The 18,196-nt window shown below is 35.7% G+C and overlaps 1 protein-coding gene across 1 annotated transcript; it reads left to right on the top strand.

Moving 5' to 3' along the window:
* Positions 1-3,829: 3,829 nt before the first annotated feature.
* On the top strand, positions 3,830-17,280 carry LOC101203149 (tryptophan--tRNA ligase, cytoplasmic). The gene is given in 13 exon segments (XM_004142217.3): positions 3,830-4,210; positions 4,294-4,413; positions 4,672-4,857; positions 5,079-5,130; positions 5,244-5,309; positions 6,110-6,196; positions 6,346-6,438; positions 7,021-7,101; positions 11,122-11,193; positions 12,201-12,269; positions 12,400-12,440; positions 12,442-12,508; positions 16,890-17,280. Coding segments are annotated over 13 exon segments (1,215 nt in total). The 5' UTR covers positions 3,830-3,980; the 3' UTR covers positions 16,941-17,280.
* The last annotated feature ends 916 nt before the right edge of the window (positions 17,281-18,196 follow it).

Raw genomic sequence — 18,196 nt, 5'->3', positions numbered from 1 at the left:
TAATAGAATCTCATGATTCTCTCCTACTCTTTTTCTTATTCCAAGAAGGAAAAAAAGTTTTAAATATCTAGAAAAAAACAGTTTTCATTAAGAAAAAAGAAACCAATGTTTTTGCTCTCTACAAAGAGAAAATAGTTTATCTCAAATATCTTCAAACCTTTTTCCATCCCAATTGGTTCCCACATACCAATCTCATCCTAGAAGATAAGAAGGTCTTCGACGGGTGGTGTCCCCAATTTGGTAGTTTGTAGATTCAGAGATATCAACAAAAGTTAGTTCTTTGTATCTTCTAAATTAAAAGCATGCTTATTTTTTTATTTAGAGTTTTGATTCTAAATTTTTGTCAATGTACTGGTATTTAGAGATTTCCAAATTAAATTGAGTAATAGTTTTTTAAAATATTCCGTTGTTATAGGGCTTTTATCCCTTCAAAACTCTCTTTGAAGAATTTAGCTAGGTTTCCTATACCTAAGCTTCAACTTCCTTAGACTCTCATAAGCTCTCTTGGCTTAGGCTCATTTAAGCTACACTATGCTTACCTCATGGGTTCAATCGAGCTCTCTTGGGTTTTTCAATGAGTCTTCTTGAGCTTTTTATTGGGCTCCACTACGTTCACCCCATGGATCCTACCGAGCTTCCTCTAAGCTGGGTCCTCTTCAGCTCACTCTAATCTCTCTTAGACTCTTTTATGGATCCTCTTAACCTCTCTCTCATAGGCTCTATTAAGAACATCTCATGAGTCTCATTGAGCTGCTTCTAAACTCTCTTATGCTTTTTCGTAGGTTCTCTTGAGCTCTCTTCTAGACTCCCTTAAGCTACACTATACTCGTGAGACCCGTGTCTGGAATAGAAGAGTTAAGTTTTTTACAAGGTGTAAATATGCTTTTTGAGAAGAAGCTTGCGTTTTGAAGACTATGTTAAATGAGGTGAGGCAAGAAGACTTGAGGTGTTTAAAGACTTGAGGCGTTTTGAGAGCCATGCAAAAAGAAGCCAGGCGAGAAGATGTCAAATCTGATAGATATGAATATATCAAAAAGAGGCTTATGTTTAAAGAAGTTTTATGTTGTTCACGAATGTGAAAATGTGTTCAAACCATTAGTTTATGCCTATCATTGAGCTAACTGTTATGTGCACATAAGGATATAGGCAACCGTGTCGAAAAGGCTTGCATGGTGGAGTGAAGTCAGTTAATGCATAAAAGATGTGCATTGTGTTTGGTGGCCTAAGCAATGAGGAGTGACCAGAAGATTCCTGAATGCTGTTAATGAAAAGGTCATCGCAATAGTTTAAACACAAGACGACGAGTCTTGGTGTTGGAAATGGTTTATGCTCTTAGCGAGAAGGATTCAAGACTAATTTGTGTGTTATGCGATTGTTTGTTATTATTAAAATGAGGCGATGGGCATGTTTGAACCAAATTGAATGTATTATGAAATGTGTTCCAAATGGTTTTCTAAACAACTTCACTGAGTCTTTTGACTTATGTTTTAAATTTTTTCCTCCCCAGGTAGCAAGGCGATAAGGCCAAGGTAAGGAAAGAGTGAGAAGCTTGCTAGGTGAGAAGAGACTAGCAGGCGTTTAGTTATGTTGTTATATTTTATAGCAAGGATTGGTGTAAATATTGTTGTCTGCTAAAGTTTAAGTTATTAAAATAAGATATTAGTTATACTCTCTGCTTCTTTATGATGTTCTTGTTGCGTAATAGTTAAAGTTTATTGTGTTAAGTTTCTGAGTGGACTAGGCGATAAGACCAAAGTTCAAAGATTTAATCCAATTCACATTTCTTTTCACACATCTTTCTGTTGCTTCAAGTTGTTTGCAGATCAAGGCATGACAACACTCACCTTATGGGTCCCACTAAACTATCTCTAAGCTTTCTTAGACTCTTTCATGAGTTCTCTTAAGCTATCTCCTAAGCTTCGCTAAGTTCACCTCATAGGTTGGTTCCATCTGAGCTTTCTTAGACTTTCCAATGGGTCCTTTTGACCTCTATTCTATGCTCCCTTGAGTTATATCATGCTTACCTCATGAGTCCCACTAAGCTCTCTTCCATCGGTCTTTTGAGCATCTCTCGAGTTCTCTCATAGGCTCCTCTTAGCTCATATTGAGTTTACCTCATGGTAAAGGTGGAAACAATTCGGTTTGGAAACCAAAAGAAATCATTTTTTTTAAAATAAAAAACTATGAAACCAAACTAGAATGTTTTTTTGTGTCTCGAACCAAATCCAACCATATATATGTGGTTGGGTTTGGTTTGAAAATCATTGTTGATTTGTAAAAAGTGCACCTTTTTAAGTTAATGTCATTCAAAGCTCATTTCTATATTGTTGCAGAAACCCAACTTTGTGGATCTAAACACAGGCACAAGAAAACAAACCTCCTTATCATATTTTCTTTTGCTAATAAGTAAAGATGAATTCACTAGACCAACATGTTAAAAGCATTTTTGCTTCCTTTTGGTTTTTCTTCCTTTTTATATTTCACTAATAAAGAAAAGCAAAATTCTGAAAACAAACAACATTAATCACTCAGACCTAAATAAAAGTAAAAACACAAAATTCACTAATCTCAATTTTCCTTACCTACTTATGAAACGAAGCCAATTTTCAAGGAAAATGTTCAATGTAAAAAAGAGAAAATCATCGTGGGAGAGAGTAATAGAGGGAGACAAAGATGGAGGTGGTCGAACTTCGAAGGGGGGTATTCAGAGATGGAGTTGAGTCGAAGAGAGACTGCGTTGTGACTGGTGAAGTCGAGATTGAGAGAAGAGGATGGAGAAAATTGAGATGAGAGGGATGGAGATCGTAGAGAGGTGTTCTAAGGTCAAGATGAAGAGATTGGCGATCCAATGAGGCCATTAGGAAACTTTCTAAGGTTGTAGATCCATGACCTAAGGGATAAGGTCAAGAGGGAGACTTTTGACTTAGACGGTGACACAAATACATGTATGTATACATATTATTAAAAAAAAATTGATTTAGTTTTTAAATTCGGTTTTTGAAATTGGATTGAACCACACTTTCGACTTGGTTCAGTTTGGTTTCTAAAAGTAGTTTTGTTTCTACCGTTTGAGTGTCCATCCCTATCTCATGGGTTCCATTGAGCCCTTTAATTTCTCCCATGAGATTTTTAATAATCACAAGATTTGTGGTTCCAATCTTCCTACCCCAATTATACTAAAAACCAAATAGATTAGATGAATGATTAAATTATAGGTAAGAGTTTATTATGCATGTATGTTTAGTTGGTTCAGAGCATTTGTGTGCCACTATTTATACTTTTCTCTCTATGAAATATGGAATATAGGGAATGATAACATTTTTTGCTATAACATGCCATTTGATCTTCTTTGAACGTAAAAACAGTTAAATAGTAAATTTGTCCTATAATTTGGAGAAGGTTGAAACTTACTTCCTATAATTTTAAAAATTAAAATTTAGTCCTCATGATTGGTAATTATCTAAAAAAACAATTCTTTAAGATTTGATAAAATTCTCATACATCATTTCAGTATTTTCTCACTCGATATTACCACGGTTATACCATTCATATTCTCTTGAACTAAAGTAAATTGTAGGACTTTTAATTTTTTTTACGAAAGTATTTAGAATGATAAAACTGTTAATAATATTTATAAATAAAAAAAGAATTACTTAGATGAAAGATGTGTATGACTAAAGTAGTAAATGTTAATTTGAGTTTACAAGGAATTACCACAAATAAAGAGTAAGTAAAAATTTTGCAATGTTCATAAATGAGTTGGATGGTTTTGCTATATCTCAAAACATAGTGATTATTAGATTTCTAAATTCAATTTATTATTTATTTTTGTGAGCCCAAAACAAAATGTAACTTCCAAATTCAGTGGCCGCCCGCCCGCCCGCTTGCTTTTCAGGGGAGCATGAGAAGAGAAATTTACTAGGGCGTAGGGCCACAACGATTAACATTCTAAAACAAGCGCGGCGACGGCGACGGCGTTCATGGAGAAGGCAGAGGCGGAGCGAAAGGTAGAGGAATCTGTGGTAGAAGATGATCAGGTGGTTAATCCTTGGCAAGTTTCAGCTAAAGATGGAGGTAAAATCGACTACGACAAGCTAATTGACAAATTCGGATGCCAGAGGCTCCAGCCGTCTCTCGTCGACCGAGTTCAGCGGCTAACTTCTCGTCCTCCCCATGTCTTCCTCCGCCGTGGTGTCTTCTTTGCCCATCGGTTTGTTTCTACCTCTCTCGAAACTCCTTTTTGAACTTCCATAGTTGCGCTAATTGTACTTGACTTTGTTTGTTTTCACTCAGGGATTTTGAAGAAATTTTGAATGCGTACGAGAGAGGAGAGAAGTTCTACTTGTATACAGGAAGAGGACCTTCTTCTGAAGCATTGCATTTGGGGCATCTGGTTCCTTTTATGTTTACCAAGTGCGCTTCACTTTCTTCTTACACTGAATTTTCTGGCCTTTACATATCTATTTCAAGTAATTGAATATCCAATGCTGTCTTTTTCATGGATGGGGAAGTTAACTAGATAATGATGTGAATTTCGTTTCCATTTTGGAAACTGGCATGAAAATATATTTGAGTTAGGTGTGGCATTTCGTGTTTCTTAATTGAGTCTATGGATTAGGAGGCTCATTTTTCTTTTCGCTATCTGACTATAGGTATTGAATGTTTTTATAGATATTTGCAAGATGCATTTAAGGTGCCCCTTGTGATACAACTCACTGACGATGAGAAATGCATGTGGAAAAATCTCTCCGTGGAAGAGAGCCAGAGACTTGCTCGTGAGAACGCAAAAGACATCATTGCTTGTGGTTTTGATGTTTCGAAAACCTTTATCTTCTCTGATTTTGATTACATTGGTGGGTGAGTATGATATAAGCAAGCTTATATGTCATAAGAGAATAAACCATCTAACAGTCATTTAGTTGGAACCGGTGGGCCTTTCTGAATGTCTTATACAGATTTCTAGGAGCGCTTATATGCTTGCTACCTGGAGTTGTTTTTGGTTTTACAAATATACATTCATTGTTTATCAAGAAAGATCCAAGTTCCTAACTTAGTTTATTTTGGGATTTATTTCACAGTGCTTTCTATAAAAACATGGTGAAAGTTGCCAAATGTGTTACATACAATAAGGTATGTGCTCATAATCTAACCGTTCTAACAGTTTTCGTTTTCAAAATTTCTTTATTAATATTATTGATAATATTATTATTATTTTGCTTATTTTTATGCATTGGTCTTGCAAGGTTGTGGGTATTTTCGGGTTTACTGGTGAAGATCATATTGGAAAAGTTAGTTTTCCACCGGTGCAGGTATGGATTACAACATTTAATTGGAATAATGGATAATTCTTATTTAAATTTATTTTGTATTATCACATCAATCTTATAAGTTATATCAGATTGGGTCATATCCTCTGCAATATATGATCTTAATTTGTCCCATGAATTTTGTTCTATTCTCTCAGATGAATTACTGTTGATCATTCATGATCTTTGTGCTCTCAAGTTCACACAATAGATGAATTCCATATATTTAAAATTTTGAAAGAAAGATTACATCATTAACTTCTCTAGAAATGAAACTTATTTTTCTTGTTCCATAAAACTCCAATTCTGTGAAGATCAGACTTCTGGTTCATAAGTCTCTCTTCTTAAGAAGACACTACTCCAATTATACGTTTATAGAACTAAAACAGTAAGAATAGCCCATTCATATCTTCTTTCAAAGGGAAAAGGGGAATGTGAGAACTACTCCAATTAGCATAGATTAGCGTAGGTTATAAGTATAATAGGTGTAGCTATAAGTCCCACTAAGTGGAAGAACTCATTGAGTTACATTACATTAAGGTTGAATTGACTGGAACCTTATCTCGCACACTCTTAATACCATAAATGATAAATCACGAAAACCAAATCATTCTTTGTACCATAAATCACAAAAACCCAGAACATAGTCACATAATCAACTAAAAATGTGGAATCACTTTTTTGTTGATCTCATGATTGTTTTCTCCCTCTGCATAATCATTGCAGTATCGCTACATTGTCTATGGAATTGTTTGTAGGATTAACTTAAATTTTTTTTCCACCACCATCTCACTTTGATGCAGGCAGTTCCTTCATTTCCGAGTTCATTCCCACATCTTTTCTCTGGCAAGGATGATCTTCGGTGCTTAATACCTTGTGCTATTGATCAGGTGTTTGATTGTTTCTCCTGGCACGCATTTTGTTCACCTTGTTAAATAGCTTGTACCACATTGGAGTCAGAGTCTGGGCTTGGCATTTTATTTTTGGTCCATGATTGAATTTTCTCCAATTGTGTGATTTTTTTTTGTTGTTTCTCCAGGATCCTTATTTTCGAATGACAAGGGATGTAGCTCCTCGCTTAGGATATCATAAACCTGCATTGATTGAATCTTCCTTCTTTCCTGCTCTGCAGGTAACACAACAATTCTTTTTTTTTTTTTGAAATGGTGGCATGACTCTTTATCAATAATATTAAATGGGACTAATACTCAAATCACAAGAGAATTATACTAAGAGCAAAAGAACCAAGGAAAATACAGCCTACAATTGATGAATCTGAAGTCTGATTTTCATAGAAATCTTGTCTTTTGTCTCATCATGTTAAAAGTTACCACTCCACGGTGATTAATTTGTAGAATCTTTTTGGCTCATAAAGAAAAATAGCAATATAAATATGGTGGAAGCTTACTTGCCATTTTTCAGTATATGTGGACTCGGCTTCAGAATTGTGAATGATGTTTATGGTTGCATGACTTTTATGTCAAGCATTATCATATGTACAGAATTATTTTGATTTATTCTTTTGGATCTACATACCCATTTCTTAAAAAGAAATATTGTTTTATTTATTTTTCTTGTACCTATTTATTTCTCCTTACCAAGTTTACTGCATAGTAAAAAAATTTGGTTCACTGGTTTCATGTTAAACATGGCGCCAGGAATTTTTCATGAGTTGTTCAGCTACTTTCTTATTATCTCTGTATCTGATCTGCAGGGGGAGACAGGAAAGATGTCCGCAAGTGATCCTAATTCTGCCATATATGTGACTGATTCTGCAAAGGACATAAAAAACAAGGTTTTAGTTTCTTTCTCGTATAATCGTATTTTTTATTGAGATTTTCATGTGGCAAAAATAGTTTTATGTTTCTGAAGTTTCAAGATGTGGAAACTGGATCGCATATCCATGCTTTATTTATTTATTTTTATTAATCTTTGTTTCGTTTGGATTAAACAATAATATATTTACATGAATAAAATGTTTGCAAGAAAAGTGGATTATATATGCTCTAACTAAAAAGAGAGTACAAGAATGATACCCGTCTAGTTTATGTGGGTAGGTAAGGTAAGCCCTATGGACTTGTTACTTTCTGCCGAACAAAACATGAGAAGAATGCATCTATCTGAAATAACTCTTCAGTCTTTAGTCATCATGTTTGTCTTGTTAGAAAATGTCTGTTTCCCTTCTAATCATTAAGTCAATGAAGTGTTGATGCTGCCCAGTTTTGGAAGCTTAAACCCCAAGCATCAGAACAATGGATATGTTTCCTTTAGTAATATCCAACCCAGGAAAAGCGCATTTCTGTTTGTTTTCTGTATGTAATGTTCTGAGAAGTAATTCAAGGGGAAGTACAAAGATAATTCCTATTGAATTTCTGTAATGAAATCAATATCTTTTTATTTGTATAATTTGACACCCAGTGTTAGTTGGATGGATACATAGCTTTTTGGACAACCTTACTACTGATTCTGATAGACTTTTCTGACTTCCATAAATTAATTTTGAGAATATTTTAGTTCAATGGCATCTCGAAGCAAAATTTGTGATATGATCTTAGGGGGTCCTGCAACTGTATGTTTCAACTTAATTTTGTATACTTTTAAAACATTGGTATGCAAGAAGTGAGAATATGTGGCTTGAGCACCCTTCTTCCAAATCCAATATCTCTTCTTGGTGGAGCACCCCAGTCTTGGGTAAATGAAAGATTATCGATTTGTGGGTAAATTGAGAGCTCTGAAAGGGCTTCTTAAATTGTGGAATAGAGATGTTTCTGGGGATGCTAAGATCATGAAGCAAGAGATTCTTAAAAAGGATCAATATTGACTCGGAGGAGATAGAGAGCCCTTTGGATCCTGCCCTTAAACAAGAAAGAGAATCTCTAAAAGGGGAGGTTGCTAAGGTAATTAGAAAAGAGACCATAAGTTGGAGTTAGAAGGCCAAAGTCGATTGAGTGAAGGATGGAGATTCCAGCACAGGTATGTTCCATAAGGTCGTTAGTGGAAGAAGAAATAAAAATCACATTGGTCCCTTACTTTTGAATAATGGGGCATTGACGTGTAATGATGAAGAGGTGGTGGAGGAGCCCTATCGGTTTTTTCTAATCTTCTTAGCTTGTTATTGCTTCCCATGCTGTTTGTGCAGGGTATTGATTGGTGTTCGTTTACTTTGGAAGAAATTAAGATGGTGTTTCAGAGTGATAGAAGTAAATTATTGGGCTCAGACGCTTTCTTAGCGACATCTTATCAAATAATTTTTAGCTTCTCAAGTATGAGTTGGAAGGTGTTTTTAAAGAATTCTTTAAGAGGGGCATATTGAATAGATCTCTCTCTGAAACATTCGTGTGCCTCATTTTGAAGAAGGATAATGCAAACATTTAAGGACTTCAGACCTATTATTCTTGTTACAAGTGTTTACAAGATTTTAGCCAAAGTCTTTGCAAATTGCCTGAGGAAAATGCTCCACTCAACCATTTCAGTTTCTTAAGGTGCTTTTATATTAGAGAGACATATCCTTGATCAGGCCCTTATTGCCAATGAAGTTGTTGAGGATTATAGATAAAAAAGAAAGAAGGGATGATATTTAAAATTTTCCTCGTATAAGTGCACGACCATGTTGATTGGAACTTTAGACAAGGTGTTGGATAAGAAAGTTGTCGGGTATAAATAGAGAATACGGATGTGGAACTGTGTCTGGAGTTCGTTGATTAATGGAACTCCAAAGGGGGTCAATTAAGGCTTCTAGGGGCTTGAGATTGGGGACCCACTTTCTCCTTTTTTTTCTTATTACTTGTTGCGGACATTCTAAGTAGGCTCATCCTGAGGGGGTGGAAGGTAATATAGATCTCTTTAAGGTTGGTTCGAAGGAGGTGGCTTTATCTCACCTTAAAGTTCCGAATGTCACCGCTTTTTTTTTTTTTTTTTTTTTTTATGACGAAAAGGAATCTTTTAAGACGCTTAATCACTTGCTCGGGTTCATTGAGGCTATGTTTGAGCTTAAAATAAACAGGAGCAAGTGTCCGATTTTGGGTATAAGGAGAAACTAAGGTGCTGGGTGGGTGCTATTGGTTGTCAAGTGGGATCCTTTCCTTCTTCTTACTTGGTCGATCCTTTAGGGGAATTTGATGACTATTTCTTTATGTGATTATCCGCTTGAAAAGACTAGGAAGAGCTATGTGGAAGAAGAGCTTTATGTGATTATCGATGTTAATTGGCATCCCCATTTACTATCGCTCCCTTTTTCGTGCTTCTCGTTCGGTGTGTAAGAATATGGAAAAAACCGGGGGGGGGGGAGATTCGAGTAAGAAATCTAAGGTTACACAACAGTACTCTGTGGCTAAATGACTTTGGTGCTTTTCCTCAACTTGAATTTTGTAGCATGGGATTATTGCTAAGAAACACGGCCGCCATCCATTTGAATGGTTGTCTAAAGGGGCTAGAGGTACATTTCAAAATTTATGGAAAGATATTTCTCTTGAGCTCCTCTCTTTCTTCTTTCATGTCCTTTGTTTCATGGGGGATGGTAAGAATATTTTTTGGTAGATCAGTGGGCGTCGGATGGGGGATAGATCTATTTGCTCTACATTTCCTCGTTTATATCATCTTTCTTCCTACAAGAACTGTCCTGTTTCTGATTTCTTAATATGGGAGTTCGGTGTCTTTCTCCTTTGGTTTTTGTCATCTTTTGTCCAATAGGAAAAAAACGGAAGTTGCCTCTTTGTTTGTCTTGCTTGATAATTTTGATTTTAGGTTGGGAAGAAGGAATGTTTGCGTTTGTACTCCTAATCCTCCTGAGGGTTTTCCTTTATATCTTTTTTTCGGTTGTTGTTGATCCCTCTCCCAGTAGAGAGTCGGTCTTTCATGAGCTTTGGAGGATTAAGATCCCTAAGAAGGCTAAGTTCTTTACCTGACAAGTTTTGCTTGGTCATGTGAACATTATAGATAGGCTTTTGAGGAATAAGTTTTTGCTTATGGGGCCTTCTTGTTGTATTCTCTATCAGAAGGTGAAGGAAGACCTAGATCACATTCTCTGGAGGCGAGGTGTCAGTTTGCATGATCTGTGTGGAACTGTTTCTTCAAGAGTTTGGCCTTGAATTAGCAAAAGGATTTTGGGTTTAGATCACTCTCTCCTTTGGGTGGTCTACTGCATTCCCTAATGTTATTTTGAGCCTCCTCACGTTTACCCTTATAAGCAACTCCTTCGAGGAACATAAAAAAGATTATGTTGTCGGACTTGGTTCTTGCTTTCTATGGATCACATGGAAGGAGAGAAATGATCGTCTTTTGAGTGAAAAAATTTCAATGAAAAAGAAGACTTGAAATATATATCTTTTGAATCAGCTCTCATTTTTTCTTGGTTTTTGTTGTTTTTTGTTCTACCATGTTAGCTTGATTTTTTGCTTGCGTACTGAGAACTTTTCTTGTGATCGTTGATTTCTCTATTGCAACATATTAAAGTCAGGGAGTGTTTTCCCTTTTATATCTTGGTGGGTAATTTTCGGAGTGTAGGAACATTGCAACTAGCATACTACTTACTGCTAGAAGTAGAAATGTGAATTCTCTCTAACAATAATACAATGTGATGCTTACAAGTTAAATTATAAAGATCAAAAGCTTCACATTTCAGTTTGTTTGGGCAGTTTTATTGTTCGTGATGATAGTAACATCAACATGTATGTGTAGTTCTATATGTAAGAGGTAGTAGTGATTCTCAGATGTATATGCTTGCCAATCTTTTAACCTGTTTGTTAATTGGAAAGGAATATTCACTTCACCATTGGTTTTTCCTTTTGTCATTGGGGATAATGTTTATTCTCTTCAGATCAACAAATATGCATTCTCCGGTGGGCAAGATTCTATTGAGAAGCATAGATTATATGGTGCAAATCTCGAGGTACAATATTTTTTTTTTAATTGTTGTGCCATAAAGTTGACATTTTAAACAAAATATCATGAATATCATGCTATATTAGATTTACTCATGATATATGACTTGTAATAAAAAAGGAAATTGACAACTTAGATTGTATCTTTGAACTTTCTGTTTATTTCCATGCCTGATATCATGACCTAGATACAACACCCCGCATAGATTTATTCTAACCCATTGTAATTTCTGTTTTCAAGTATAACTGTATGCTGTCCTGTATAATTTAAAATCATAAGGTTATTCCCAGTATGGTATTGAAGAGTAAGGATTCAGTTAGTCTTTGTAGTAGTGGTGGACTGGATGCTCCGGTTGATCATGGATGGGAGATCTTTCTATTCTGAGCAGGATTTAAGAGTTCTGAAGGAATAAGCTTCAGGTTCTCCTGCAATTCCGGCCTTTGTTACTTGATGGGTCAAGTAGAAGTCCTAAGAATAAATTTTTCTTTGCTTTTCATTGTTGAAATAGCCCTAAATCCTAAATACAAGCAACAGATGCGTACTAAATTGATATGCCCTTTGCAAGAAATCATCCAGAACTATAAACCACATATTCATTGGTTCTGCCCTTTTGGTTTGGGGTTAGCTTTGTACTCCCTAACTCAACACACGATTTTGTTTTCTCTATTTCACACAATCCTCAAGATGGAAACCGCAGTTCTTTTGCCTTGTTTCTCAATAGATAACTTTTGTGGGATACGATTATCACCCACATTCTTTATGTAGCCATCATTGGGAAAGAAATTTATAATTATTAGTATTACTTTTTCTTTCTTCAAATTTTCTTTGTTTCTTATCATACAAAGTACTTGAAAGAAGGTTTGATGTAGTTCAAAATTCAAATTTCATTAACGTTATGCTCCCCAGCTTCCAAGACTCTTGTCAATATTCAAGTTAGGTGTCATAGGAACTTAAAATTAAGATCATGCCATTTTCTAATGTGGGTTTTTGTGTATTTTACTACCAACCATTCAGGTGGATATACCAACCAAATATTTGAACTTTTTCCTGGACGATGATGCTGAACTTGAACATATAACAAAGGTCAGACTGCTGGTTCTATAGTGGAGTTGATATTCGATAATCCCTTTTGGTTCATCTTTACAATGTTTTGGCCTGCTGGAACCTATCAGAAAAATAGACGTTTTTTCAATTCTTTCTTTTCTTGTTTCAGGAGTATGGTGCTGGACGCATGCTAACTGGTGAAGTGAAGCAGCCTCATTCAAGTACTAACTGAAATGGTAGAAAGACATCGTAGAGCTCGTGCTGCCGTGACAGATGAGGTAAGTTTGTTTCGTTCTTTATGTGATAGTGTGATGCAAATCCATCCTCAAGCAGCTTGTCTAAAGTCAGTATTAGATATTAATTCAGAGTACTTCATCCTCTAACATGTCTGTTGTAATATGATAGGCCTCGACCTTAATTTTATTTATCAACTGTCGGAAAAGATTTGAGAGCTTCCCAATCTCTCCAAAATTCTCTATTGAGAAGTTCTTACAACATAATAGCCAAAAAGATACCCTCCCCTCACAATACTAGCCACATATATAGGCAAACACTAAAAAAGAAATTATTAAAGTAAAAAGACTACTTGACCCTAACAAACAACACTCCTAAGGGCCCACAACAGATGGAAATACCAACTCTCTGTCACCTTTTTTCTTCCCCATTTTATCCCTTCGTGCATACACTTTTACTATCGGGGGTTTATCATTACCCACCCCCCAAAGAGCCATCTTGTCCTCAAGGTGGAACTCAGGAAATTGGTCTGTTAGATACCTAGATTAATATAAGGTAGAGGTATAAAAGTAATTAGATTTGTTGGTAGTTGGTTGGTTATAAATAGGAAGTTGGGGAGGGATGAAAGGCATGAAGTATTTTGAAGGAGTTTGAAGGTGGAGAATACAAGAAGACATTCTATTGATTTAATGAGCTGGTGTAAGAATATCATTTTCCCACAAGTATGAAGGAAGGGAAATGGAAAGCATAAGGGAACGGGCTACTTCCAGTCTGACTACATACATCATCAAGATAAGGTAGACACATCAATTTTAGAGAAGAGATGTGGAAATAAATGTTTCATATATTGGAAAATAGGGTGACCTAAACAAAAATGTCACAACATACAGTTTTGTTCAAAAGTAGTGAAACAGGAAGATAAGAGACTAGTCCTAGAAATGCTACTAGAAGAGGTATCGTCATCAAGGAGGTACAGTCCCCTACTATGCCGGGCCGTGCCAATCATCTTCCTCGAGCTCAAGTTCTGAAAAGCGACAAAATTAGTTAAGAATATTGCTTTGCATGAGTAATCTTGCTTATAAAAAGCAAATTATAAGAAAGTTTGGGCACATGCGAAACATTATGTAAGGAGAGCTCTGCACAGGGAGAAATCTTCCCCTTTCCAGCAATGGGAACTAAGGAGCCATTTGCAATTCTAATTGTTTCGTTGTCAACAAGGAATGTAAGACACAAAATGTTCAAAGGACCCAGTCAAATGATCTGTGGTGCCAAAATCTAGAATCTAGGGGTTCTTTCCATTAACACTAATAAGACCGAAGGAGTGAGGTATACTTGATTGGACAATGGTACCTAAAGTAGCAGGGCTGGGATCAGTTTGGTTCCTATGTGTATCAAATTTTTGAGGAGGTTGAGCACTCACATACGCCCGTCCCGTGTTTTGTCTGTCGTTGGGAGGGCGTTTCTTACCTCCTGGGAGATGACCATGTAACTTCCAACACTGTTCTTTGGTATGCCATTGTTTTTTTGCAATGTTCACGGACAGGAATTGGTTTTCCATTATGCTTGTCACTGCCACTGTTAGAGGACCTTGTACTAAAAGCAACAAAGTCAATAGTTGCAGAAATATTCATAGCACTTGTGCGATCTTCCTTGAGGCGGATTTCAGAATAAACTTTCATCAGGGAGGGAATCGATCTTTGGCCTAATATACGCCGTCGAACTACATCAAACTTATGATTAAGATCAGCAAGAAAGTCATAAATCCTATCATTCTCTCCAATTCTAGAGTACTGCACACCATCAGTGAGATCACGTCAGACTAGTTCTCTGCATAGGTCCATTTCCTGCCACATAAGAGAAAGCTTATTAAAAAAGGATGTGACATTCATGGTTCCTTGCTTGCATTCATGAACTTGCTTCTTCCGTGTGTCTGCAAGAGACATTCTGACGTTTGGAGTAAAGTGTCTGGGCTATGTCCCAAGTATCTTTGACTGTTGCAGCAAACAGTAAGGACTTGCCAATCAGTGGTTCCATACTATTGATCAATATGGACGGAAGAATAGAGTCCTTTGCCTTCCAGTATCATTCCTGTGGGTCGCCTGGTGGGGGTAAGATATTTTCCCTGTCAGAAAGCTAAATTTATGTCGTCCTTCAAGAACCATCTTCACCAACTGAGACCATGAGAAATAGTTATTGCCATTCAACTTTTTTCCTGAAAGATGATACACCAAAGACTGAGCCACTGTATTAGTCACATAAGGAGAGGATAATTAGGGAACGAGTTTACCGGATTCTCATAATACATCGGCACAAAAATATTGGATGTCGTCCCTAAGGTAGCCTCAAGTTCTTCCAGTTGTTGTTAAGCTATTCTCGAGGAAGCTTGCATGTTAGGGTTGGAATGTGCCGAAGATTCACCAACCTCAAATGTTGAGTGAATTTGAGGATTTTAACATCAGGATGATAGCTCGGGTTAGTGGGTGACAGGACATGCATATTTGACGGCAGAAGCTGTGGTGGCCGGTCAGAATTAGGTGGCAGAATATAAATCGAGGCGTGGGGAGCATTATAGGCCGTGGATGAAGAAAATGGTTGGATAGATGGGCTGACGCCGTCTGAGAAGGAAAAACCGGCGCATTCAACTCCGACGGTGGCACATGGGAGGTGTGTGGCGGTGTGTGAGGCTTGTTCGGTAGTGCAGATGATTGCAGAACTGACGATAATTTATTTTTGGACGTTTTCTGTAGGCGCCTGAACCATTCGTCCATGGTAACACTCATCCGAGCATCGACAGCAACACTAAAACTGGTGGCTATCTCTTCTGTTTGATTTCCATCATTGGTTACGTTTTTCAGGGTTTCTAGGGTGTGTTCATTGTTCCGCTTTGATACAATATTGAAAGGAGAGAGAACACACATCAATTTACGTGGAAACCAGAGTACCGGGAGAAAAACTATGATTGTTAGTTATTATTTTCTAATGAATGATAATGTAGGTACAATGGAGAATAAATAGAATATACAAGGGAATAAAAAAAAGGAAAAGATTTAGGAAATAAGGAAAATATTTCCATAAAAATATTTAGAAAATAAGGAAAGGATTCTAACAGTAATGTGATAGAGCTGTAATTTGCAACAAACTTCTAGGAGTATCTTGTTAGACCCAAAAAAAACCTTGCAACTCCTTCACATTCTTAGGTGCTGCCCATTTAACCATGACTTCTATCTTTGTTGGTCTTTCGCCAAACTCTGATGAAATAATGTGTGGCCTAAATATTCATTTGATCTGCCGCAACAAACTTCCAGGAGTATCCTGAAATAATGTGTGGCCTAAATATTCATTTGATCTGCCGCAACAAACTTCCAGGAGTATCCTGCACCGCATGTCTGGGGTTTGGTTTGAGCTCCAAACTGAACCGGAACACCTCTAGCCACATATATAAGCAAACACTAAAAGAGAAATTAAAATAGTAACAGACTACTCCGTCTTTCCTAACAAACAATATTCCTACGGGCCCACAACAGATGGAAATACCAACTAACTCTCAGTCACTCCCCATTTTATTCCTTCGTGAGTACGCTTTTACTACTGGGGTCTATCACAAGCGGTATATCATCTTTAATGTTTGGGATGGCCATAATAATTGTCGATACCATTATGTTATTTCATTTCTTTTCTTCTGTTTCTTTTTTTTTTTTTGAAAAACCAACAATTATGCTGTTTCTTGTTTTAAACAAACATACCTGATGAATCTCATTTCTTTTAACACTTGTACGTGGTTGTTGATTGAGAGAATCAAGTTTAACCACAAAATTTTAATTTCATGCATTTTAATTTGAACTTGAATAAGTGGGGAAGCTAGTAATCTTTCCGGGCACACATACGAAGAGAAATGGTGTAGAAATATGATGAAATGTTTAAGAAAATAGAGCTTTTGTTAAGAAAAGTAGGCGAAGTAAGGCCCCGAGGTGCACACTAGAAGTGTTGAGGTGTGCAACTCAAGCGGCTTTGTTAAGGAAGACAATCTAGGTGCAGGGGAGCAAATGCTGCAAATGTTGACATTTCTACATCAAGGTGTTTTATTTATTTTATTTTTCTTGCTAGATTATGCTTACTCTTTTTTGGCACAGAAGTAAATGTTATTTTCTTTCAAAACTTTAAGGATACAAGTACAAATTGACAAGCAATATAAAGAAAACCAACAATCAGCATGCGTTTAAGCATAAATAAGCCCAAGTTATATATTAATAGAAGTTCAATGCTCTTGAGAATTGGAACTTCAAAAGAGAAAACGAAATACTGTCCTCTGTTCCTATCAAGAGTACTATTTAGCATTGAAATATGGAATGCACGAGGAAGTTTGTAAATTTGAAGTGCGAGGCTGGTTGGTATGGCTTACTTATAGTTCTTTTGTTTCCTTTTCAGATGGTTGATGCTTTTATGGCAGTCAGACCCCTTCCAAATATGTTTGACTAAAGAACTCGTTCATTGAACCACTATTTACTCTTTAAACCAAGAGGCCACGATTGGATGGGATCCTTTATGAATTTGAGGGTTTTCTCTCTTCCTTACAACATTAACTTTGTAGAACCTATATTTACCCAAATTTTGTATTATTAGGGAAACACAATGCTTTCTGGCAGTAAATGTTTGTAGGTGTTTTGGGGAGCCATGGAGTTGAGGATTGGGCAAGAGTTTGTTTGATTTCAGCCAAAGAAAAAGTACACTATAAATTAAAGATTCTATATAATGACACTATTGAGTTTTCCTTTTGAGAGGGGACTTATACAAAAATTGGAATTTGATTTTGTTGGTAGGTTGGAGGTAATGGTATACAAATTGTCAAGTGATTGCAAAATGATTGGCTATTAGTATTTTTAACCTGGATTTTCTTATTAAATGCTTTCAGTTTGTTGTGTTAAATCATAAATGTCTATTAATTAAAATTTTAAAAAATTAAAATAATTTTAATCAATGAACCATTGACGAGTTATTTGTAATGAGTTTGAATTGGATTGATTTACTTAAAATTACTTTTATGGTTATCTATCCTTTAACCTTAATAGAAACTATTAGAATATAAATGATAGATTTGGAAGTTTCATTTTGAATTAAATTAAAATTAAACTAAAAAACTTATAAGCTAACTTTATAATAGCAATCAAATAAAAACTATTATTACATTTAAATTTAGATTAAGAAAAATCTAACTTAGATCTTGAAGTACAAAGGGTTGAATAGTGAAAGATTTGTTAGTGCTGCAGTGTCATATGAAGATGGTCAAAATGAGATGACTTGTATTAGGTGATATTTGAACACTTTTGTTATGTTTTTCTTTTATTATATATAAAATTTGACTATTTCTACTATAACTTTAATAACAAATATATATATATATATATATATATATATATATATATATATATGTTTGTTCAAACAAGGAACTACCTACTTTTTAGGTACAAGAAATCAAATTTATTTATTTTAAGGTGTCAAAACACTTTTGTAGATTAAGTAATTCCATTTGTCTAAGGGTATGTAATAATATTCTTGGTGTTCTTAATTAAAGCTCTCTAATTTTGAATCTTAAAATCCTCATGCTGGAAATAGTTCTTTTTTATCCTGTTCTTTTTGTTTTGAACTTTGGATGAGGAATTTATTTGTTTTGTTTGTTTCTTACTTTCATTTACAAACGCTCTATTCTAAGGTTAGAAGATAGCCATGATAACATT

The sequence above is a fragment of the Cucumis sativus genome, chromosome 5, assembly GCF_000004075.3.
Source record: "Cucumis sativus cultivar 9930 chromosome 5, Cucumber_9930_V3, whole genome shotgun sequence".
NCBI lineage: Eukaryota > Viridiplantae > Streptophyta > Magnoliopsida > Cucurbitales > Cucurbitaceae > Cucumis > Cucumis sativus.
Note: the sequence above shows the minus strand (reverse complement) of the source record. Positions and strands in the feature narration are given on the sequence as shown.